Raw genomic sequence first — 25,002 nt, forward strand, 5'->3', positions numbered from 1 at the left:
GAGTTTAGGGACGAAACTATATCCCCGGTCAATCCCCGGTAGCCATCGACTCCCCGTGCTCAAGGAGACGAGGAGGATGCCCAGGGTTAATTCACGGGTTTGAGACTCGGCGTAACCCCCACCAACTGTCCCGCAAGGCACCAGGGAATCTGTGGCGGTCTTCAGGTCGGGATTTGGATCCCGAGCATCCCCAGACATGAGGCGGGGCAGCCGTGCTGCCACACAGGCTCACCCCGGGCGTACCCTGGAGCCTTCAGTGGCTCCGGATGAAGCTGCGAGCCTGCAACCTGGGCTGCGAGGCTCTGCTGAACGAGCCACCCCACCCAATCCCCGACAGGAGGGCCGAGAGGGGCGGGCAGCGGCCGCCCCGCGCCGGGAGGTGCCCGGCCCGCTGCTGGACCCGCCCCGTCGGCTGTCCCCGCCCCCGGCTGTCCCCGCCCCCGGCCCGCGGCGGCCGGCGGAGCGCGCCCGGCGGCGGCGGCGGGGAGCGGCGCGGATGGCAGCGGTGCTGCCGGGGACGGCGGGGCGCGGAGCCGGAGGTAATGGCGGGGAAGGGAGACAGCGAGACAGCGTCTGTGTGTCCCCGCACGGCTGCGTGTCCGTGCGTACATGTTCGCGCACACGTGTGTCTGTCTGTGCGTGGGGGGTGCGGGTGCCCGTGTCCACGTGTGTGCCGGGGAGCGCGCCGGGGAGTGCGGGGGTGCCGCGGCGGGATGTCACTTCTCATGCCCGCCCGTGAGTGCTGCCGTGCCCCGCGCTCTCCCGGGAGGATGCGGGAAGGCCTGGGAAGCCTTCCGCCGGCTCCCGCACCCAGGGCAGCCCGCTGCTGCCCCGGGCTGCGCGGACCCCGCCGGCGGTGCGGAGCGGGGCCGGGTCGGTGCTAAGCCGGCCCGGCGCTACCTTAGACCCGAGCCGCCGGCCCGGCGGCGCCGCTGCTCCCGCTCCTCCGCTCCTGTGGTGCTCCCCGGGAATCTTCCCCGTTCCGGGAAGGCAGAGCAGCGCGGGGCGCGCCCCGAAACAGCCCCGGTCGGAGCGGGGTGTCCGCAGTATATTCTGAGGGAGGAACGCGCCGGGATCCGCCGCCCCGGCGCTCCCGGGAAGAGCGAAGCGCCGGCCGGGAGCGCGGGGAATGTTTCCAGCGGCACTCGAAGCGGCCGCTGCCGTTTCCGCAGCAGCGATCGCAGCGTCCCCGCGGGTCCCAGCGCCGGGCTGTCACTCGGAGCGGCCCCGGAGCACCCAGCGGGGACACCGGCCCCGTCCCGTCCCGTGCCGCGGGTGCGTGGGGCGGCAGCGCCGGCCGCACGGGACACGCAGGAGGGGTCTCCCACGCCGGGAGAGAGCTTTCTCACGTTGTTGTTGCAGGAGGATGGTGAGAGGGAACTTTTTTTATATTTAACCTTCCTACCCATGCAAGGAACAAAGATAAACTGCGGTTAAAAAAAAAAAAAAGTCAGCATTGATAGGAAAAAAACCCAACCCCCCCCCCCCCCCCCCCAACGTGAATTTAACCCTAATCCTTCTGCCAGGTTTTGTGATTCATAGCTCTAAGTACAGGAAGGTCGCTGCTTGGGCTTTTTCCTCTTTCGATGGAAAGAGTTTTGTTTTTTTTTTTTGTTCTCTTTCCTGGTGCTGTGCGAGCATCCCGGGAGATGTGGGCAGCTGCCGGCAGAGAAAAGGATCTGATGGCTGAGGGTCTGCAAGGCCCTTCTTGTGCATCCACTGAGTTCAGGTTATGTCTTTTTATGTATAGAAATAAGAAATAAGCCTAAGGGCTTCCTGAGAGAAGGGTGGCAGTGAGCATGAGTGCTATGAATTTTCCTGAGCACAGCTAGCTGGTAGCGCCACTCCTGCTAACAGGTGTGCATGTATATAGTTATATATAGATACTAAATATGTATCTAAATAGATGTAGGTTTGTTTATGTATTTTATACATTTACATAAATATAGACATATGTGGCTGTGTATATGATATATAAATAAAATACAGACCAAGTGTATATATTTACTTTTATACGTATATTTGTGTACATATACGTAATCATTTCTAATGGGCAGAAAAGCTTTTCCAAGGGTTCTATAAATACCTTATCCAGAAATGGCCAAGTGGTGAGGGCAGGGACTATTGGGTTGACAAGACCCCATAGTAAAACCCTCTCTGAGGCTGTGCTGGGTGTGTGGTATGGCCCTGCATGGAGGGTCTGTGTCCTGCCCAGCCTTCCTCATCCCCAGCCACGACTGGAGCAGCGGTGAGAGAATGGATTTGGCGACGCTGGTTTTAGGTTGTTAAATAGGGGAGGTATGTGCCCCACAGTGCTGCTGAAGCTAGACTTCCCAGTTTCTCCAGGCTGTGTGGGGCCACTGGGACCCCCCCAGTCACCTGCATGTCGATTCTCATTTATCCTGATGTCCATTGCTCCCCTTTTCTCTCTGTCATCGTTTGGCGGGGGAAACTTTGCTTTCCCTCTTCTTTTGGAATGCACTCAGCTGCTGGAGGAGGGCAGCTTCATCCAAAGACGCATGTGTGGTCTCTCCTAATTCAGATATCTGCAGGATTGCTGGCAGGCCTGAAGGCAGTTTCCAAGTCTTGGCCTCCCACCTGGACCAAGCCCGCTGCATCAGTCCCTGGATGGAGGGATGGATGCACGGATACAGCTCTGGTGCTCCTTGCAAGAGCTCCTCTGTGAGGAAACGCCAGCACAGAGCCAAAGGCTTTGCATTTCTCCAGCAAAGACACACCTAGAGGGGTTGGAAGGGATCCCAGCAGCAGCCTGGAGAGGGTCAGGCACAACCAGACTCTGTGCACACGAGTGTGTCAGAATTATGTGGAGATGTTACTGCTGACTATTGCAGCTTTCCTTCAGGAAAGAGTCCACAGTGCCTTTTTTCCTCACTGATAGGCATGTAACTCGCTTTAAAGGCCAGGTCTGGTATAAATGTTATTTGGTGCTAAGGCAGGAGTGTGTGCCCTGTGCAGCTTTCTTGTCCTGGAAACCATTAGGAGGACAGCTGCATACTTGGATTTTCACACACAGACTATCTGCTAATGTAATAGTCCCAGTGGAAAGTTTAGTGCTCGGGAATATTTTGCGGATTTGAGAAAAATCCCAGGAGGATTTTTGGTTTCATATAGCAATTGCTTTTTGGCAGCTTTGGGATATATGTAATCTGGTCCCCATTTGTGTCCTGAATTTTTAAATGGAACGGCCTGCCTTCCACTCAGGGCAGAAGTAGAAATTGATGGAAGCAGAAAATAATAGTAACAAGAACAACACTACCTCTAAAAAATTCTTTGGGCAAGTTTTCTGTCCAAATGCTGCATTTAGGAAATGTATATGTCCATTTTTGGTCATTTTAGTGACTTTTTGAGTAGGCAAGATGCTACTGTGGGTGTAAATCGCAGGTGGATCTGTAGAAGCCAGTGAAACTGCTCCAGGTTTGGATTGGTGCATGCGAGAGCAGAGTTTGACCACGCAGTAAGGTGTACCCAGTAGTGGCAGGAGGTCCTGCAGCATTTGCTGGCTTCCAGTGGCCTTGTCCAGGTCAGATGTGTGTCCAGCCACGGTGTGTGGCTGTGATTTTCCTGGTGCATGTCTGTCCCACATCTTGAAGCTGTAGCACGTCATTTTTGTGCAAACCAGGCAAAGGCAGCCAGCACGTGTCAAGGCAGCACCAGCCGAGGAGAGGGGTGATCTACAGGGGCATGGCATGTCTCAAGGACACATAGCATGGGGTTAAATAATTGAGCAGCACTTGGGATTATCTGCTCTGACCATGTTGGTTAACACAAATATGAACATGCTTTAGACAACAGTAACTCCAGAGACCAAGTCTCAGGCTGGAAAATAATGTCATTGTTAATTTAATTTATTTTAAGTTAATTTAGTGAATGATTTAATGATTTTAAATGCTTTTAGTGAAATTCCTCCCTGTGGTGGCTACCTGGGATGGACAGAGAGTCCCAGCTAGTGACATGTCCCATTCTCTGGGATATGTCCTCCTGCTTGTGACCAGCACCGTTTTGAGGCTGGCTTTGGTATGATGGCTCCACACCGGTGCCTGTTGCTGTGGTTTTCCCTGTTCTAAATCTGAGCTGAGCCATCTGGGAGCAAGAACTACAGGCAATTATCTTGTTAGCACTTCTACGTATAACACCTTTATTAAATTTCTGCATTTTAAAAGTGGCTGAATATAAATTAGATGTAATGTTTTAATAATGGAAGGATCATAATTGTAATATATATTCTGGTGGGAAGAAGGTTTAATTTCTTTTTGCTTTAAATTATGACACTTAAGAATTGTGCAAAGACTCTGCTTAGTCTAGGGTTATCTTAGCAGTTCTTCACAGAGATCAAGTGAAGGACTGTAGATCCCTAGGATGGTTTGTTGCTTGTGTTAAAAAAATGGAAAAACTCTAGAAATCCATATGATAGAGTTCAATGCCCGCCTTTTCAGTTAGAGAGTACTGTACAGCCTTTGTACTATTTTTGTTCTGTCCTTATCCCAGGCTCCTTTGTACACTGCAAGCTTGTGGGAATGACTCAGGGAGAAAGCTATTTAACCTAAAGGACACCACTGGCAAAAAAGAAAAAGAAAAATATGGATAAAGAGCAATGTCTGTGACTGTGAGTGGGAACCAAGAGGAATATTTGTGTGTGTCTGAGGAAGAGAGATCCCAAAACCTCCTCCAAATGGGGTGAAAAAATTCCTCTTCTTCAGGATGCTGTTTATTCAGTTCAAGAAGGGAATTTTATAACATAGTTGCCTGAAGTAACAAGGAACTACGACTGAATGATCCACAGACCTAGGTCCTATTTCACTTCTGGTTAATTAATGGAAGGGCTTAAATATCGGAGTGACACAGACCATGCCAGTGCTTTTCTGTAACATGATCATTTTTAAAGGCAGTAAGTACAGCAAAATTTATCATGGCTTAAACTCCTGCTCTACAAGTGTCTTCTCTGAAAGTTGTAGCTGATTGATGGTTTTGCTTTTTTCCCCCAGTTGAAGATTTCCTTCCCTAAGAATTTATGTGATGAATTTTTATCTTGGAGGTTTTTTTATTGCTTGGAAATCAGAATTTATAGTGTTGTGAAAATGTCTGCAGACAGTTGCTGGGCTGACAAGTGGTGTGGCTGTAGCAGAAGTGTTGTCTCACTCGTGAGCTCCATGTCAGCCTTTGTATTTCACTCTTTCTTCTCCTACTTTCAGCTCTGAATAATACTTATCCTTTCATCTCAGAGCAGCCGTACTGACATGAGTTGTCATTGTGCCACTGGCACTTTGATCAAAGCAAGAGTTTCAATTATTGATTCAATTCTTCGAATAAATTTGGGCTGGCTGTATTTGTAGATGCAATGTTATAGCTGTGAAGGCAAATGTGTAGCTTATAATGTAGAGAGACCTTAAAAATGCACATATTTTTGCAAAGCCTAACACAGCCTCCTAAGGAATATGCATCTTTTCCTCCATCAGGTTAATACTCAGGTAATGTTTGGTACCTGGAGGTGTGATGAGAATACTCTGCCTGTATCCTGCCTCTCTTCTGGGGTGTGCCTGGGTCAGGGGGGAAAAACCAGCATGTTATTCTAGCATTATAAAACCTGTTACCATCTGAGATAAAAGAGTGGTGATGGGCACTGTTTGCCCCTACACGCCAGCACACCTGATTTCCATTGGGAAGGCAGAGAAGTGTGGGCATCCGAGGGGATCTCCCAGGGAGGCAGGCTTGGCTCCACTCTTTCCTGTACCATCTGATCTCATGCCAGGTTTGGGAGCTGCTTTCAAAGCACATTTGCTTTGCTTCTCTTATAGGTTTTATTCTCCCCTTCTTTGGTTTTTGCTGAAGGGAAGTATATATGAAAATAAGCACGTGAGGCTGAAGTTTCATGGAGAGTGTTCATCCTTGTAGGCAGTTAAATTTGGACGTGTTAGCACAAGTCTTTGGGAGAGACAGGGTTTGGCTGACTCTGCTGCCTATTCCCATTAGTCTTGCTTGTGCTTTCTTGGACAATGCACTTTCTGGAGAGTGAAATGACAGTACCAAGGATGGGTGATTCCAGAAACTCTTCTTGAGCATTGGGACAGCACAGAGTGGATCCTGGAGCTGATACTGGGTGGAGGATCTCTTTCCCCAGAGCAGTGAGTTGTGGAGGCGTAGCTCAGTCTGATAATCCTGCCAGGCACAAGGGTGCAGCTTCTCTCACTTTCATGTGGGAAATGAGAGGTGCTGCTCACTCACATCTGGTGTGCATTATGCATGTTGGATTTTTGTCCTGCAAGACATTGCTCTGCTCCTGTGGAAATGGTACTAGTGATGCTTGTTGAGTCCTCGCAGGGCTCAGGAGCCCTGGCAGTGGATGCGAGGTTCGCAAGCAGAATTATGGGGTGTGAAGATGAGTCAGCCACCCCAGAAGTGACCTAGAAAACTTATGCATTGACTGGGGAGCTGATGGAAAACAATCACCAGTGGCTGCCTGAGTCCCTGCACTTCATTGGAGCTGTGGCTGCAAAAGAATCCCAGCACTGTTGGAGGTACCAAAAGCATCCTTTGTGACCTTGTTAGGAGTCCAATTTTTATACTTAAACCAAGAAGCAAGACATGTGAGTTATTTTTTTCTGTGCCAAAGGAAACTCAAGTCTTCCTCCTAGCTTTGGGAGAGTGGCAGGCAGTGTGGCTGGGGTGTGGCAATCCCTACTCCCAAGACTGGGCCAATGCTAGGGAGAGAAAGTAGGGTTCATAGGCCAGGATGCACGTGGAGGGGTGTCCAGCCTCGACAGAGGGTCCCTGTGACCCACTGCAGGGACTGATTGGTCCACCCTGGGCAATTCATGGCACAGTCTTTGTGCAGCCCTTTGGATCGTGGAGTGCTTTACTGCCCTTTTGTTATTTCCCTTAAATAATTCTCTTCCTTTTTTGACCTGAAATTTTTATGTAGCAGCAGGGCAGAGAAAATACTTTAAATGTCAAATAAGGTATTTATCCTCCTTTCTGGCATGGCTGTGATACAGAAGGACAGATGTGGGCTTGGAAATGATGTAGTTTTTCTCCTGTCATTTTTGGACTTCCCTTGCATACTGTGGCAGGGTTTATAGGAAAGTGTAAAGCCTCCTTACTTTCTTTTTAATTTCAGATGATTGCACCTCAGCCTCTTTTGAGCGACTTGGTCAGTAGGGTACAGATTTAAAGAGGAATTTTTGAAGGTCAGCTCTGTGGTTTTGTTAGGCTGGGTGGCTTTTGAGTGGTAGAGGAGCAGTCATACATGCCAGCAGCATGGGCTGTGCTGCGGGCAGCCACATTATGTTACCTGGGTGGGCAGGGCAGTGGGTGCAGAAACTCATTACCTGGTCTCTGCCTTGAGGTGTTGCCTCTAAATAGCAGCAAGCTGTGTTTTCACAACTGGCAAATTCTGGTGTTTTTACTGAAGATGAGAGTAGTAGTACAGTTTGGTTGTAAGAAAACCATCTTCTCTGACTGTTTTTGTAAATTTGTTTCTTGGGGATGCTGTTACTGCTTTAAAAACATGGTTTTCCTCTCATGTCACAGCAATGCGCTTCCTATGTGGTTTGCTTTAGATCCTTTTCAAAACCAGACTGAAGCCACATCAGAAACAGGAAATATTTGAGTGTTGCTCCACTGTCTCTGGGTCCTCCTGGCTGACTGTCTAGTGTTAATCTTAGCAGCTGATTCATTTGAAGAGTTCTGAATCTTCAAATGAATTGCACTGCTGTGCAGTAACCTCCAGGATTGTACGTCTGCTTCTGTACAGTGGAATGCATGCTTATCTAAAAGTAAAGGAAAACAAATGCATTGGTGTCAGGCAGTCACTTAGATGTAGGAGAGTTGGTAGAGATGGCGAAATGAAGGCTTGGAGCAAGGACTGAACTGGGCCAGAAATATGCTAGTGCCTTATAGAGCTGGCTGTAAGAGACACTAGATACATGGCAATTGAAGGCATGATGTCTGTGGACTGGGCTGCATCCTGGCATTCTGGGCCTGAGGGGGCTGGGCTGGTTTTGGGAGATGGAGAGCAGAGGACACAGTACAGCTGGAAGCTGCCTGCAGGCACCTACAGGCATGATGAGGTCAGTTCTTCTTGGCAGTGGCTGTCACAAAACATGGGGCAGCAGCTGCAGCAGCTGGTGGTTTGTGGCTTGTTTGGGCTAGATATGGGTAAAAAACCTTTCCCCAGGGACACACCCCTGGCAGGGTGATGATCTTCACTCTAGGTTGCCCTCAACTGGCTTCTTAACTCCTGGCTGCTGGGCACCACTGCTCTGGCACTAGGAATCGTTATGGGGATGAAAATTGCTCTTCTGGTGAGCATTGTAGAGGAATGAGGAGGTCTGGAAAAGGAACAAGTCCCCAACTACTGGATTGGGTGCCTTGCACCATGTCAGAGCTGGATGTAATAAAGTCTCCCTTCAGAGGGAAGCTGGGATTTGGAAGGCTCCAGTGACAGCAAGGGGAAAAAGAAATAAAGCTTGTGCCTTGCTCCAAATGGCTTGTGAGGTTCCACTAAGCTTTCAAGTGGTGCCTTATTGCCCATGATCTGGATTGTGGCTGTGTGCCAAGCACTGATCTATTGGCAACTGTTTTCCGTGTTACACAGAGACTGGTTTTCTGTGTCGGTTACAGCTGACGTTTTATTAAAACCTACTGTGAATGAGCATAAAATATCGTTACATAATTTTTAATATCATAAAACATCATGACATCATTTTATGATGATAAAACATCAATATGGGTACAGCACAGTCCAGTAGTTTCTGCCTGGACTGGGACTACTTGATTTTGATTGTGATATAACAGAGATCAGAAACTGAACAGTTTGGCAGATGCTGGCATTTACCAGTCCTGATTTTAGTAGAATATTGCTCTGCCACAACAAGCAGGGACAAGTGGTTAGGTGAGAATTTCTGCTCCTGTTAAAGAAAAAGCCATGTTTTTGTTCTCCATCTTGTAAAGTTTGAAACTGTGACCCAAGGGTGCCTACAGACTCGAAATGCAGAAGGCGAGAGTACAGTTTTACTAACAGTTTATTTCTTTTGGATTCTGCTTGGTGAGTGGTGGGGCCAAGCCAGTATCTGCTGGCTGCCCTGGTTGCCTGTAGTGCTTGAAGCTGCTTGTCTTCTTTTTTGGGTGTGTAGGTTTTCTTTGCTTCACCCCAATCTACTTTTAATTCATAAAACAAGCTTGGATTTGAATATGCAGGATTCCAAATTCCAAGGCAGGACTGTGTGTGTGGAGGAGCAACGAAGGGTGTCTTTAATCCTATTTTCTACCAGAATAGGCCAATAATTTTGGAAATTATAGTACTTGAGATTTTTCTTGGGTCTGTGTCAGCATCAGCACAATTTACAGACCAGTCTGCTATGCTTCTTTTCACGTACATATATGGCTTAGATCTACTCAAGCAAGCAATCTTTCCCTCTTGCTTTCTAAATATAGATAACTGCCATACACATTCATGCATAATATGAATGGTAAAGTGATGAATTCATTAACATTTTGCAGAAATGCCTATTTCCTCTCCTCTTGGCACAGAAGAAAATAGTATCTTCATGCCTGTAGAAATGACAGGCAGGATCCTACCCCCTTGTCATCCCCCTGTTGCCTTGCTCCATGCAGTTGCATGGGGTTAGCGATGACCTGTGTAATATATGCTGGCAGTATGCAGTTAGCTGAGCACAAACCAAGCAGTCAGGATTAATAAATCCAGGTCATTCGTGGATGGCTGTTTCTCCTGCAGAGTGAGGTGCTGTGGATCCCTATGCTTGTGGGCTTCCTGCCCCACAGGGATGGCCGGATGCATCACCGGTGCCACTTTGAGCACTCTGTCTCCTGCTCAAGCAAGTCTCAAGCAAGTCCTTGGCAGTGGCTGGTGCTAGAGGACAATGACCATTCCCTTAGCCTAAAACCTGTGATAACCAGTGGGGTGAATGGAGAGTGAGTCTGCTGTGTGCTTGTTGTGCCAAGGTACTTGCAGCCAGGAGATGCTCATTTCCAGGGTTTGAACCTCAAGGAGCCTCTCTTTACAAAATGAGTAAGTTCTCAGAAAAATGAGAAAGTAAAAATCACAAAAGCCTAGAACAGACCAGGTTGGAAGGGACCTCGCAGATCATCTGATCTAACCTTTTGAGGGAAGGAGACAATTTAGATGAGATTATCTAGGACAGTGTCTAATTGCATCCTGAAAACCTCCAGTGACGGGGAGTCTGCCACATCCCTGGGGAGGTTGTTCAGTGTGATTGTTTTCACTGTGAAAAGTTTCATCCTTATGTCAACATAAAACATCTCTTAGTGCAATTTGTGCTTGCTGCCCCTTCTCACTATAGCTCCTTGTGAAAAGAGAGCCTCTTTCCTCTCTGTAGCCTCCCTTTAAATGCTGAAAGACTGTACTGAGAGCTCCCTCACAGCCTTCTCTTCTCTGGGGAAAAAGGACCTAACTCCTTCAGCCTTTCCTCTCATCTATAACCCACTGATGATCTTTGCAGCCCTCCTTTGGACCCTGTACAGTCTGTATCTTTCTTGAATCGTAGGATTATGCCAATGTCATTTGTGGCTTGAAATATAGGATCAAGCCAATATCATTCCTGGCTTAACACTGCTGTGATGTGTTTTGTATCAGTTTGTTAAAACAAGCACCCCTGAGAACAGATTTAGGATGAGCCTCGTTGTTTGCCAAGTTTCAAGCAGAAAAGGCCTTAATGCTGTGTAAGTGTTGCTCGGCAGAGACTAAAACATCCCTGTATTATCAACAATGTTTCCAGCACAAATTCAAAACATAGCCCGGCAGTAGCTACTGAGAAGAAAATTAACTCTCTCCTAGCCCAAACCAACGCAGTCCAGCCATCAGTGCCTGTGGGATGCTGGGGCTGGGGCATGCAGCTCCCGTGCATTTGGTCTGCAGCGCAGATTCCCATGGCCCTCCAGCTACATCCGCTCCTTACCGTAGTTAGAACATCTGGAGAAAGTGATTTATAAACTCTCTCCCTTGATACCACTGGTTGTATTTTATGTCTCAGCAATTTTCTATATTGCTAAACTATTACTCATGAGCAGATTTTGTGGTAAGACCTTTCCCAGACTATAGTCCTATTTAATGTGTAGCCGTGTCCTCACCTTTCCTTCTTTTTACCCACTCCCTTGTTCAGTTCTACCGTGGCTCTGTTGATTTCATGTCCTGGGGGCTATGCCTTGATTTGTGAGCTTGTGACTTTTCACTGTTAGCTTTTACAAACCTTTCTTTGTACCTGGACTGAGGACCTTGTAGGCCAGGCTGGGTCAATACATGAAACAGTACTGGTGACTTGGTGTTTTGCCTCTTGTTCCTCAGAGCTAATGTGTTATTTGGGAAGTGCAGACTGAAGAGATGGTTTGCTCAGTGGCCTCAGAAGGGCTTGTCAGCACCTAGCCACGCTCAAGAAATTTTTTTTTACTATTGTCATAAGTCATGGCTTCACATTTTGTTGTTCATGCTGTTTTTTTACTGGCATTCCCTTCTTCTTTTTACAGGCTCCACATCTGTTTGTTACAAGCCTACCAGCCCAGTCCAGATACTGGAAGACTCGGGCTTTCTCTACCAGGATCATCAGTTGTTTGCTGGCAGGCATGAAGTGTCCCCGCTAACGGCTGAAGTGATCAGTGCCAAAGAAAAAGCTGGTAAGTGCACGGCCACACTTCTGTATGAACCCAATGCATTTATTTCCAGGTTTTTCCCAAAGTATAAATTGAGTAGTTTAAACAATTTGCAAGTAGTATTTAAAGAGCTGAAGGCCAGCTTCTCATTCTTCGTAGAGACAAAGTTACCTTTGACTTGTGTGCTGTGACCCACCATCACTTGCCACCTCTATTTGTGGAGGGTGCATCATTTCCACTTGTCCTTCAGGACATGGTTGCTTTTCATTGCACAGCTGGACCAATTTCCATGGCTGTTTTGCTGATGGAGCAAGACCATAGGCACTGTGGAAAACTCACTGTGGTCAATCCTTCTGGACTTCAATAATAGGCTGTTTAAAGTACACCTCCCAGATACAAGGATGATAACATGACTAACACGGAAGTGAAAATCCTGATGTATTATAAAGAACTGCCTTGAGTGTGTGATGTTTGCTTTATCCCCTTTCCTTAGGCTTTTCTCAGGCGTTGTCTAACAACCTAGACTGTAAGCTTTCTGGTGTGTTGGGGAGACATTATTGCTTGTCTGCGAAAATGTCCAATGTGATGAGGCTTCTGTGTGCTGTGATAACATGAACAAAGCAGCAAGCGTTTGCTGTAACTGCAGAGACATTTAAAGCAGCTGGATACTTGGCTGTTGAGCAGACAGGTAGATGGAGATGCACTGTGTGTCTGTGCATCTTCATGCCTCAAACACCATCCCAAGGAGCTGACATCCTCTGAGAGCTGGTGGCCAGGGTGCAACCCCAGGGTGAGGCTGGCAGGCAGATAACATTGTTACAGGGACAGCAGGAGAGGTGTATCTGCTAGTGCAGGTGTGGAGTGAAACAGCCTGGGAGTCTTCTCTCCCTTTTGAGCCCCACAGTCATCTTTAAGGCTTTGCCACATAAATGTTAGCAGAAATGACCTCTTATCATTGTTAAGAGTCAAAGACTTTTCCTTCCCTCTGGCATCTGGGTTGTATATAAGTTATCCCACAGCATGTGTAGTAACTGATGAAACCTCAGGGAAATGACCAGACCTCAAGAGAAAGTTTGCTTTTAAACTGCTTTCAAAAGCCAAAAAACAAATGTAAATCTTGACAAACTCCTCTGAGATTTGGAACCGCAGGAGAGAGAAAGTTGCCAAGAGTGACCTCAAGAAACCAAACTGCAGAAAGCACCTCCTTCTTGCCTGGGGACATTGGAAGGCTCTTCTCGATTTTGTCTGCACTGGAGTCTTTCAGGAACATTCGTCTGAGCTCAGTGTTCAGATAGACATCTTACAGCACTTTTGGGATGGAAGGAGGGCTCCAGGAGGGAGGGACTCCAGAGGTCTCAGCCATGGTTAAATCACAGAATATGCTGAATTGCAGAGGACCCATTGGGATCATCAAATCCAACTCTTGGCCCTGTGCAGGACACCCCAAGAATCACACCATGTGCGTGAGAGCTTTGTACAAATGCTTCTTGATGCTTAGCTCCAGGCAAGCCCCACTGCATATGTAGTGCAAACATGGTGCCATTGACTCTGAATAACTTCAGTAGCCTGTGTTAGGGCTATGTAGCTAATCTGTCCTTTTTTTTTTTTTTAATGCTGGCATTACATCTATAACCCTAATGCCTTCCTTGTAAAATTGCAACAGTTAGTATTGACTCCCTTAGAAATAGTGTTTTCGGCCAGAAGGGAAATTGCAGTTTTAGAGGAAGATGCCAGAACACAGATTATTCTCAGACCTTTAGGACCATTTCATTTTCAATTCCATTTCACTGTTTTTCTGTGACACATTTTATTTTGTCATGGCACACAGCTCACTTACACCTTTGGCCATCAAAAATACAGCAGTTGGTGTTGCCATGCAGGCTGCCTCTGTAAATTGAGCAAGCCATTTCCAGGGAGAGGTCAAACACTGAAACAGGCTTCCTAGAGAGGTGCTCAATGCCTGTTGGTGTTTAAAAAGGCATGTTGACAAGTCCCTTAATAAAATTCTTAAGCTTTTTCTGAGCTTTGAATTGGCCAAGCAGTGGGATGAGATAACCATTGTAGGCTCCTGTCCTATCCTATCCTATCCTACCCTATCCTATCCTATCCTATCCTATCCTAACCATGTTAGAAAATGCCAAATTTCCCTGTGACATGGAATGTCCCTTGTTGACTTAGAGGGAGGTTCAGAGCTGTGGGCACTGGATGCATGGACTGTTATGGAGGGGAAGGCCAGGGAGGGGACTGGAATGTGTTCCGAAGGGTCACTGCCAAACAGAATTAGGATATAGGAGTGGAGGATGAGCAGGGAGCAGTGCTCTTCCTCCTTTGCTGGCTTCCAGCCATGACCCCTGTGCTGCCAGGAGAATCCTGGCAGGACACTGCCCGTGGGGTGCATCCTGGGCACGGGGTCACCATTGTGGGATGTATGAAGGGAAGAAATGCAGGGGGAATTAGAGCTCCTGGACAGCAGAGCTAATGGCCGCCTTTCTCTCCCTGTCCAGCCGAGGAGACCCTCTGCACCCTGCGCCCACCCAGCTTCCGCCGTGTGCCAGAGGCGGAGATGCGAGGGGCGGAGGAGGTGGCAGCCGGCACCGTCCTGCAGCGCCTGATCCAGGAGCGGCTGAGGTATGGCAGCCCCAGCGAGAACATGAACCTGCTGGCCATACAGCACCAGGCGACGGGCAGCGCCGGCCCCTCCAACAGCACTGCCAGCACTCTCTCTTCCGCAGAAAACCTTGCTCCCGAAGACCTGCCAATGGTCCAGCCGTCAGGGCGGCAGGAACCACAGGGGCAGGAGCACCAGGGGGACGGTGCTGCCATGGAGAAGCAGCCTCGGGCCCCGCAGCCCCCGCACAGCACCGAGGAGCTCCCCACCTATGAGGAGGCCAAGGCCCAGTCTCAGTTTTTCCGTGGCCAGCCCGCACCACCAGCCACTGCCGCCACACCAGGATTTTATGGCTCCTCTGGCCAAAAGTCCAGGACGGAGGGGAGGCCTACAGTGAACCGGGCCAACAGCGGGCAGGCGCATAAGGATGAGGCACTGAAGGAGCTGAAGCAGGGCCACGTCCGCTCGCTGAGCGAGAGGATCATGCAGCTCTCGCTGGAGAGGAATGGGGCCAAGCAGCACCCCCCAGCCCCAGGAGGTGGGAAGGGTTTCAAGGCAGCCCCGCAACCCAGCAAGGCCACGGACCCACGGGGCCCGCCTCCTGAGTACCCCTACAAAGGCAAGGCAGCAGCCCCAGGCAGCAAGGCGCAGGAGCACGGGCTCTTCTATGGCGAGCAATCTTCTCAAGATGTCCTCAAGGCCGCCTATGCCGCCCCCCAGCCTGCCCGGGCAGAGCTGGCCCTCGTCCGCTACCAGCCACCCCCAGAGTACGGGCTCAGCAGGTAATGGCTGCTGGGGGTGGGTCTGCAGGGTCGCCTGCTCCTGCCTGGGTGTCTGTGGGGCTTGGGCCTCCGGTAGACACGGCCAGAGTGAGCTGTAGCTCCAGGGACAGGGTGGGGACATCACACCCTGCAGTGGGATCATAACATCCTGGGGCCAGGATGGCAGGCCTAGCTGGCGGTGGCACCTGCATCTCCCAGAGGACTCTATAAAGCTTATATTCCACTATGTGCTGCTTACATCTTCCCACAGGGCTCTCGTGGGGATTTCACAGTACTGGGCCCCTCATGGCAGGCCTCCCTGTGAGCACAGGTTTATTCCAAGCGCATTAGAAATAATCCAGTGTTTGCTGGCTGTGAGCTGATCCCCGCGAGTGGTGCAGATCCTGCCTTCAGAGATGAGGTGGTGTGTTAAGGGCTTCTTTTCCTTGCTGGACCTCAATGCAAGTGTTTGTTTGTCTCATCCCTGTCTGTTTGACCTCTCAGACAGTTAGTTGTTTTGTTGGGTTTGGAAGTCTGAAGATGTTTGGTGTGAATGTGGGTAGTTTTCATGTTGCAAGCAGTTTCCAGTTGCAATCAGTAAAGACCCTCATTGGGTCTTTACTGATTCCGTAATCCCCAAAGGTTTTGTTGGCGTCACCTTAAGTTGCACAGTTATTTTGCCACAAAACAGGCACAAAGAAAAGGTGGCGCAACTGACCTGGCTCTTTCTGTCCACCATTTGTAAGGCGTGAAATGCAGGGGAGGATGCTCTGCTTTTCCATGTTTGCAGAAAAGATGGGTTTTGTGTTGAGACAGGTAGAAATTCAAAGTGTAGTTTCAGTGATGGGCAAGGTGGCTCTGACAAGCAGCAGGCCTCTGCTGAGTCTTTCTGCAGCTGCATGTATCACCATTGTGCAGAGTTTATGCAATTTTTTCAGAAGCAAGATGTTATTTAAGACCTCTGCAAAAATGCCTGTTTATGCAAAGAAAGACCTATGTGGATGTGAGGGCAACTGGGGTCATGCTATCCTGCAGTTCTTTGTGGTGCTAACAAACATCACCAGCACCCAGCAGATAGATTCATCCCCAGAGAAAAGGAGCTGGTTTGGGTATTTTTATCACTCTTGGAAAATGCTGGTTCAATAGCCACAGAGTGTTCTGAGTCTGTGCAGGTGAGTGGAGGTGGGTGCTGCATGCACTGCTTCAGCTAACTAGGAACATCAGTGGGGTCAAATGGAAAACTCTTCGGAGTCACTTCCAGAGCTTTTCCCAGTTGCCTGATCAGCGAGGTTAATGCTGACAAACCCCCTTGATTCAGTGCAGATTTCCATGCCATTCCTCAGCAAAGGCTGGATCACCCCAGCAGCTGTGGGGAGAAATCCACTGGCTCGTCATGGTGGTCACTGCTCGTTTCTGACAAGGCAGCATTATTTACCACCAAATCACACTGCAGGGGGGATATTTGCTACAGGGGGGTTGGCATGGCTGGGGGTTGTTTCACCAAAGCTGGGTTTGCTCTAAGGTGTATGGTGTCTCTTGCGCTTCATTTAAGGCAGTTATGGATCCTGATGTACAGGTGGTCATTTTCAGGTCCTTCTTGGCTCCCTTCATGTGCTGCCTGGATTTTCGGGAGGTTTCCTGTCAGTGGATGGGGGAACATCTGGCTGTATTCAGATATCAGACAGTGAGCCTCTGGGTCTCAGCAAAGTGATGGTTTTCATCCTCATCTCAGGCTTCTCTATAATTTTTAACACAGGGATATCAACCTTGCACTTTCCTTTGGCACACTTAAATCTTCATTACCTGGACCTTTTCTCAATTATTATGAGCTGCTGTCACTAAAAACCAGGAAATAAACTCACTTAGTTTATTCTGTGCTTTTCCCAGTTTGTGACTGGTCCCAGGTCTTGTGTGGTCCTGTCATCCAGGAAGACTTGGTTGACAAAAGCATTTAGAAGGTGACTGCAGTCCCTGTGTGCTTATTCATTACTTGTCATTTCTCTATCTCATAGCTGTGCTCCAGTGCGTCCTTGTGTGCATCTTGGGCTGCTTGACAGGATGGGCTTGCCCATGTCTGGAATGGTTAAAATGCAATTTCATAAAGTGGTCTCTGTGCCAAGTATTTCAATCTTTGGAGAGGATAAAGGCAGGTTATCTGTTCAGGGATGTCAGCCCTGTGTTTACTTGAGGATTTGGCTGGGCAGCAGTCACTGTCTGAGCCCTGCTGGAGGAGTTGGGTGCAGGGGGGAGTGCTGTGTTACTCTCCTGGGGTGCTCCCAAGCACAAACCTTCCTGTGAGCCCTGCACTTGCTCACTGCTTCTCCCCTTACCTGAGTTCTGGAGATGCTCACTGCCAGCTGGCTGGGATGGAGGACCTTGACAGAACAGGTTGAGATAGGGGACTGCCTGGTTTCATAAGGTTAATTAACAGTAGGGGTAGGGTTTGGAGAGGCTGGTTTTTCTGTTAGAAGAACAAGTGAGGTAAGGAATTTCAGCTTTCATTTCATCAGGACTGTCTGGGAAAGAAGCTGATGGAAACAGAACTTTGCTCGTGGTCAGATGGGAATCTCATATGCCCCAGCATCTCCTTCCCTCTGTCTTGGTCATATCAGGCCCCCAGCCCATCCATCCTGGCATCCTCTGGACAGGGACCATGCAAGAGTCTTCTGTGTTCCAGAAAAGAGGAGAAACACAGAGTGCATCAATCCAGAAAAAGCACTCACAGATACCAGGGGTGGAAACACTTAAAAGGTCACTGAACCCCCACTTCCCCACAGTCCTTCTTTGACAAGGGAAATGTGGCTGGAAATGGACCAGTGCTGGCCAGAGGCTGTTGAAGGATAATGGAATAACTGTAGCTGCTGCTTAATTTCCTTTTTTGGTTTGACTTTTTTGTTTTGCACATGACTTGTTTTAAAGGAAACATTGCCTTTATAATCACTGGGGTGAAATCTTGAAATTTATTGTAAATTTCAAGATAATTCATTGGTGTTGTATGGAAGAAATCCTAGAGTCATATGCTGTGGTAGTCTCAGCATTTATATAAATTAGATTTAGTGACTTCTGTTTTATGGACATCACAGTTGCAGAGCAGAGCTTGAACCTTGATGCTTAAAGGACAAAACAACTAGAAGGCAAATAAAAATGAACCAGCATTTTTTCCTTTTAAAATGTCAGTATTTTTAAGCCAGTTGCTTGTTGCTTGGGGCCCTGACTCACAACTTCTGAATGCTTTAAGTTGGCCAAGTATAATAATCTTCAGAAAACGTTTCCTTTCCTAGATGTGCAGCCATTCTTGAATGGTAGCTTTGCTAACTTTCCTTAGGTGCAGGTTCAGAAAGTCACAGCTTGTTAGGTAAAAGGGCTTGGAACTAATCTAATTTAGTTTTTTGCACTGTGCCATGAATTAATTCCAGTTTGTGAAACATTCAGTCCTGGGGAGTATAACAATCTCCATCTGGAGAATCCATCATGGATTTTATAGCCTTGTTCCACTAGCTAATTGCCGTCTCTGGCAAAGATCTCCATTTTAGTTTCAGCCTGTGTTTTCTAGTTACCAGGGATTTTGCAAAATCTTTGTCAACTACAGTGAAGAGACCTGTGCTATCAGTTCTTTAATACACTTAACAGATGGAGCCCAGAGCCCTGTACTTTTTTCACTATTGTCAAAATCCCTTTTTTTTCACTGTGGAAAGACCTAAACACTGGTTTAGTACCAACTGGACCAGAGGCTAATCAGGTGCAGTAACACCTCTGATTTGACTCAGTGTTCCTTGTTTACATAGCTCATTAACACTTGCAGTTGGCACCCTGGGATCTCCCCATACAGCTTGTTACCCAGTCAGGTATGTGAGGGTTGTCACAGCCCAGGATAGTATTTTCCACCCTTTTACTTTAGTTTGCTGTATTTACTCCTGGATGGATGAACTTGGACCAGCTCAAGTCGATATTGTACCTCCATGTGGTGCTTAAGCCATGATCCAGATCACTCAGTGCAGTGAATCCTCTTCACTAATCCCAGTGGCTCTTGTCAGATCCTGGTGTCTTTTATTCAGAATGATTTCTTTATCTGCACTATTAATAAAAGCGTATATAATGCAAATGAGGCCTTGAACTGGAAACTCTGCTTCTTACTGAGGGGAATTAATTTGTGATACATGCGGAAGACAATCATGCAGGCACCTTTTCATTCTGATTTAATTCATGTGTTTTGAAAGTCAGCATGCAGAACCAGTGAAAATAATAAATCTGGGCTGTTTTTAAATACATCCCATTTTTATGTGCTTCATAAAATTCCACCCTGCCAGGATGTAGAAGTCTATAATTAACTGCTGAAATACTCTGCTGCTTGTCCAGTATTTATGTATTTACTCCCCCCACACATATTACTGCTGTTTTCAGACAACCTGTTGATAGTTACTGATTCAGCCATGTCTGTGGCTGCTGTTGGGGCACAAGGAGCTCCTTTTCTTCCCTGAGACAGCCCAGGCAGGCGGGTTTGCTGGCCCTGTGGACAAGCTGAAGGATGTTACACCCAAACTGACTTGTCCTGGCTTTTCTCTGCAAGGATAGCCCAAACATGAGCATGGGTTGGAGGCTACACTTCTATCTGACGTGAATGCTGGCAGCCCTGCAAAAGAGCTTTGCTTTGTATCCTTTCCTTCTGGTCTAATATGCCTTACATTAAAATAAATGAAAGTGAAATGAAGCTGTTTCCACAGCTTGGGTGATGCCCTGTCATTTCTCCTTAGCCTTCTCTAGTATTATCCCAGCTGGTTCCTCTAGAAGTGCAGAGGAAGGTTCAGGAAAGCACCTTTTCCTTATGCTGAGAATCTGTTCTGAGTGTGGATCTCTGTGAGGAAATACAATATCCTGTCCCTCTCTTAACTATCAAGGGTATGTTTGATACAGCATATGTCTTTTTAGATTATAATTTTGCCCTGCAGAATCTTCACGTAATCGTGCCAAAGAAGTTGGGCTAAGTCTTTCCAGAACTAACAAATGTCACCAACAAAATAGTGAATTCAAGAGATGTTGAGTCCAAGTCTGCAGAATGTTTTTTGAAACAAGCACTTGTGTTTACAAGGTGCTGCAACTGTTGCTGATTCCATAGGACAGAGAATACCATGAGCGCCATATCTGGGCTTTGGCAAATGTTCTCCCATTTCTTTCTGTATCACCATTTAGTGATGGATCTATAATTTTGTTTCCTTGCAGCATAACCATCAGACTGGGCTTGCTGACTTTGCCATGATCCTGTTTTTGTCCTGCATGGTCATAATTCCATGTTATTCCCAGTGAGACAGAATAGTGTTTGAAGTCTGCTTCATGACTGCAGAAATCAAAATGAATTCAGGTAGATACCTGGTCTGAGGTTGGTATCCTGACTGAAGGCTCCCAGTCAATGGGCTGGAATAAGCACATTTCACACACTTTTTTACTCTCATTGTAAGGTAAAAGCCTAAGGCAACTTCAAAGAACTGCAGCACATAAATGCCTTATTCTCATTGCTGACTCAGCCAGAGCATCCACAGAAGATGCATGAAGTTGTGAGATAAAGTTCCTTGGGAGAGTCTTTGAAAGATGAAATAGGTCAGCCTGCCCTAGGGGCAAAGGAAGGCAGAGCATTCAGAGAAAGATGAGCTAAATAGGTTAGAGGAGGGCATTTTAATTATGAATGTAAATGCCGTGGTGTGTTGGAAACAAAGTCCTTCCTCCACTGGCCCCTTTCTATCCCTGAACAGAGAAGAGTTTCACTGTACCTGTAGTAAGGCTGAGGTGGAATTTCCTTTCCAGAACATTTACAGGCATTTTCGTTTACTAATACTGTGCTGCTTTATCCAACAACAGCTCTTTTGTATTTATGATTTCCTGGTCATCAACAGCAAGTGAACTTTGTCATTAATTTTCCTTTCTGGGTTTCTTATTTCTGCATAAAGTTACAAATTCTCTCCAAATTTCTCTGTCTTGGTAATTCTTACTCCCAGGTGGTCCAGTATAAGAGAAGTATTAAGACCATGCCTAAATTTGGGGGCTTGGGCAGCCCCAACTTGAGAAATTGAGGAATTTCTTATGAAAGTGAGGTCCATTGTCAAGTATTTTGCTGAAGACATTGTATTGCAAGCTAGAGGTAATAAGCTATTATGCACGTATCACAAGCTGTATCTGTGAAAAGAGAGTGCTTGGTGACCCCAGCACAGTAGCCCTTAAGCCTCACAGCCTGCTGGTGCTCTTTATACAAAAAGCTGTTTTCCTTATTTTTTTTTCTCTTTTCCCTTCTTTACAATATATTGCAGAAGCTTATGGGGGCCCTGCTTCTACAATAATGCCAACAAAAAATATGTTTTTAATAGAAATGTATCTGAAATGTTGCAGAAATAGTCAAAACTCATAATGTTCCACTGTTGCATGCTTTTAAGAAGGATGATTGTTGACTAGAATGTTTGGCTGAAAGATTTTAACCTGCTCTAATGCAGAGCAAGATCAACATTTAAAATACAGTAAAAGCATTGTGAGACTGTCATTCTTTACTAAGCCCAGAGGACTTCAGGATAATCCTGATTGCTGCGTTTCTTTGGAGCTTTACGTGAGAATTTGGATAGGAGCTAAGCTGCTGTTACAGCATTCCTATTTTTGCAAATGCTGACTTGTTAATGTGAATTGCTGTGTTTATTTTATTGCGTATGTACTCAGAGATTTTGTAGTTGGCTAAATCAGAATTAAATTGGGACAGATTAAACAAGTTAAAAGAAAGTTAGAAACATTAATTTTGTTGAACAGCTGTGCTTCAGGAGGTATAAAGTCTGTTGTACCTGTTCAGTTTCCAAGCTGGAAAACACTGGAGAATCTCTCCTGTGGCCATGGCTTCTGAGACTCTGGTGGCTGGCAGCTGCTATGGGGTGTAAATCTTTAGTAGCTCAAAAAGTTATTTGCAGTCCAAGAAAATAGAGATCTCTGTGGTCTTTCCTTCCTCTGTAGTGTAGAACTAGACAGGCTAAAGTGACAAGAAAAGATGAAATTGATGAAAGGTGAAGATTTCCCAAAAGTACAGTGTCGAAAGTTCATGAAGGGTCTAAAGGGTGTATCTATGGACAAAGATTGCTGTGCTTCATAATGAAAAAGAAAAATTGCTGTATCTCCACTGGTTTAGATTCAGAGATCAATTTAATTCTATTGCTCTACACTATTCCCATAAAGAAGTGAGAAAATCTGTACCTGCAGCAAATCTTCCAAATTTTCTGCTTTCTACTAAGTGTCTTTGTAGGGGTGTAACTGCATCCAGACAGTCAGGCTTTTACTTGCATAAACCAGTGGTGCCTTTTCTTTTGGTAAAGACAAACAAGCTCACACTTAACTGAATTAATTGCTGTGGTAAAATGTGTGAACACAGACTGGCTGTCAGCAGCATTGAGGAGGTGTTGCATGCTTGTCTGAGTTCACATTCACTTGTGGAGCATCTTTTGCACTGTGAGTGACATCCCTCACTCATGATGTTATTTATTGCTCAGATTTTTGAGCAAAAGAATATTCAAGTCCCACGATGGGCATCAGGTCTCTTGCCAGGTTTGCACACTGGAGCACCAGAAGGAAAGGGGGACTGTGGGAATGGTATGAGACCTATGCCCATGATCAGAGGGCTGGAGCACCTCGTCTATGAAGACAGACTGAGAGTTGGGGTTTTTCAGCCCAGAGAAGAGAAGGCTCCAGAGAGATCTTACTGCAGCCTTCTAACATTTAAAGGGGGCTTATAAGAAAGCTGGAGCAGGACGTTCTACCAAGGCCTGTAGAGACAGGATAAAAGGAGATAGCTTTGAACTGGAAGAGGGTAGATTTAGATTAGATATAAGGAAGAAAGTTTTTATGCTGAGGATGATGAGGCACTGCAACAGGTTGCCCAGAGAAGTTCTGGATGCTCCATCACGGGAAGTGTTCAAGGCCAGGCTGGTTGGAGCCCTGAGAAGCCTCATCTAGTGGAAGGTGTCTGAGCCTGTGACAGGGTGGTTGGACTAGATGGTTTTTAAAGATCACTTCCAAACCAATCCATTCTGTGATTCTGGTAGTTCCTGAGTGTTTTTTTGGTTTTTTTTTTTGTGAAGTGCCATACAGCACCTCCCTGGCTTCCTCTCTTTTGGAAAGTTTTATCCTCTTTCAGTAGACATTTAGCTCCTTAGTTATTAGCGTGCACCTCTGCCAGAGAGCTAATATGCCTGGGACCGAAGCAAGCCCTTCTGGTCCTGGCAGCTGCCCAGGGGGAATGGCCCCTCTCCTGTGCTCTTTAGCTGCCCCCGTGGATGTTTAATTTACAGGAGAGACACAGCCTTAGAGCACGTCTATGCTAGGCAGGTAAAAGCCATCTCAAGGCCAGACTGAGCTCAGCACAGCTTTCCTCAGTGCTAGCTGAATGAAGCTCTGCTGGGATCTTCTTCCCAGGAACACTGGTCTGTACTTCTGACCAAGTTAGCAGTATACTTGTGTTCAGTGTTTCTTCCACTTCAGTACCTTTCTGTGCCAGAGTGGATGCATTGGGCAAAGCTAGGATGAGAATGTGGGACTGTGTGTGCTCTGTCTGGGGGCCTGCAGATTTGCTTTCACTCTAGTTTGGACAGAAGATTAAGGCTGAATTGCTGGCTTTCTTTGCTGTCGTGTGGCTTGGCAGTGACAAGTTTGTTACAGCAGTGCTGTTCATTTTCTAGGGCAGGATTTTAAAATTGCCTTCACTTTTCAGCTTTGTTCTGCTGTAGTTGAAGGAAGTGGTGGGTTATTGTCAGTAGAATTAGGCCAACACTGAAGGCTTTTGAAAACCCTATTTTGAGAAGCTGTGTAGGTGCTGAAGACAACAGTAACCATAATTACTATGTATTTATATAGCACAAAATTGTTCGTCTAAGAAAAAGCATTTGTGGTTCTTTGAGGCCCAGTGGGGTAAATATGTGTGTTCATAATGTCTTGTGCTGTGTATAGGGTACAGAAATAAAGGTAATGGTATCAACAGCAAGCCTAATAGCTTGAGGTTATGTTAAAATATAAATCCAGAAGGTGCTTGATTGCAGACTTCAGGTGGGGTCTAGCAGCCAGCTTATTTTCCAGCCCAACTGGCCCTGACACTGAGGTACCACGTGGTCTGGGTTGAGTCTCTTTAGAAAGATCAGTGTAGAAATTTCAGAACTTTGGCATTACGGCTGAGAAGTGTCTCAGCCTGTGCACAGTGGGATTTTGCCTGGGACTGCTTCCTGTGACTGTGGCTTCAAGGGCTGCCTGTGCAATGGGTGGAGGCATGATGGAGATGGGTTGGGTGAGGGACTCTGATCCCACCTGGCTGTCAGCTGCAGGCTTACCCTCACTGCTGAGACATTCTCCTGGATTATCTTCCAGCCACTGCAAATTATGATTCGGGTGTATTAAAGAGCTGCCTGCTAGCAGCAAGCCTAGCTCACAAGCAGATCCACTATCAGCTCACTTCTTATTCTTCCCTGATATGAGTGGTGAGTGATAGATGCCCTTAATCGGCCAGTGACACAATGAGGTCTCCTGCTGGAAGATGGCTTTAATGGCTCACTGTGATTGAATGGGGCTGTGCTTCCAGCAGTTCTGCAGCAGCACTTCCACTTGCTGAAGCCTCTCAGGGATGCTGCTTTGCTCACATCACTTCCTCTTGCCTCCCAGCTCAGCTGATCCACTGGTCTTGCTCTGGGCAGGGAATGGTGTTCAAAGGGTGAGTAATGCATCCCTTGTGTTTTCTTCAAGCCTGCCAGCTTATGCTTCTCAGCCATGGTGTTTGTGGGAAGGGGAGGCAGGAAGAGGCTGGTGGCTGCTGAAGTATTAGCTGCACACCTAGGCAAAAATGCTGGTTTTGAGTCAGTGCTTCCTTTATGCGCTCATACCAGACATGTACGTCACTGTCAAGAGCAGGCAAGGAGACAATTTACCCAGTCTCTGCTGCAATTGTTGGCATTTAGGAGTCGTGACTGTCCAGTTATAACACTATTAATAACC

At 47.0% G+C, this 25,002-nt stretch overlaps 1 protein-coding gene across 1 annotated transcript in view; it reads left to right on the forward strand.

Moving 5' to 3' along the window:
- Window positions 1–481: 481 nt before the first annotated feature.
- Window positions 482–25,002, forward strand: part of AMOTL1 (angiomotin like 1) — a 55,653-nt gene continuing 31,132 nt past the window's right edge. The window contains exons 1-3 of the mRNA XM_041417048.1: window positions 482–539; window positions 11,518–11,664; window positions 14,145–15,030. Of these exons, the coding sequence (XP_041272982.1) occupies window positions 497–539; window positions 11,518–11,664; window positions 14,145–15,030 (1,076 nt within the window). The 5' untranslated portion in view covers window positions 482–496. The remainder of the gene's footprint in view (window positions 540–11,517; window positions 11,665–14,144; window positions 15,031–25,002) is intronic.

This window comes from Onychostruthus taczanowskii, unplaced genomic scaffold (assembly GCF_017590055.1).
Source record: "Onychostruthus taczanowskii isolate IOZ18803 unplaced genomic scaffold, ASM1759005v1 scaffold54, whole genome shotgun sequence".
NCBI lineage: Eukaryota > Metazoa > Chordata > Aves > Passeriformes > Passeridae > Onychostruthus > Onychostruthus taczanowskii.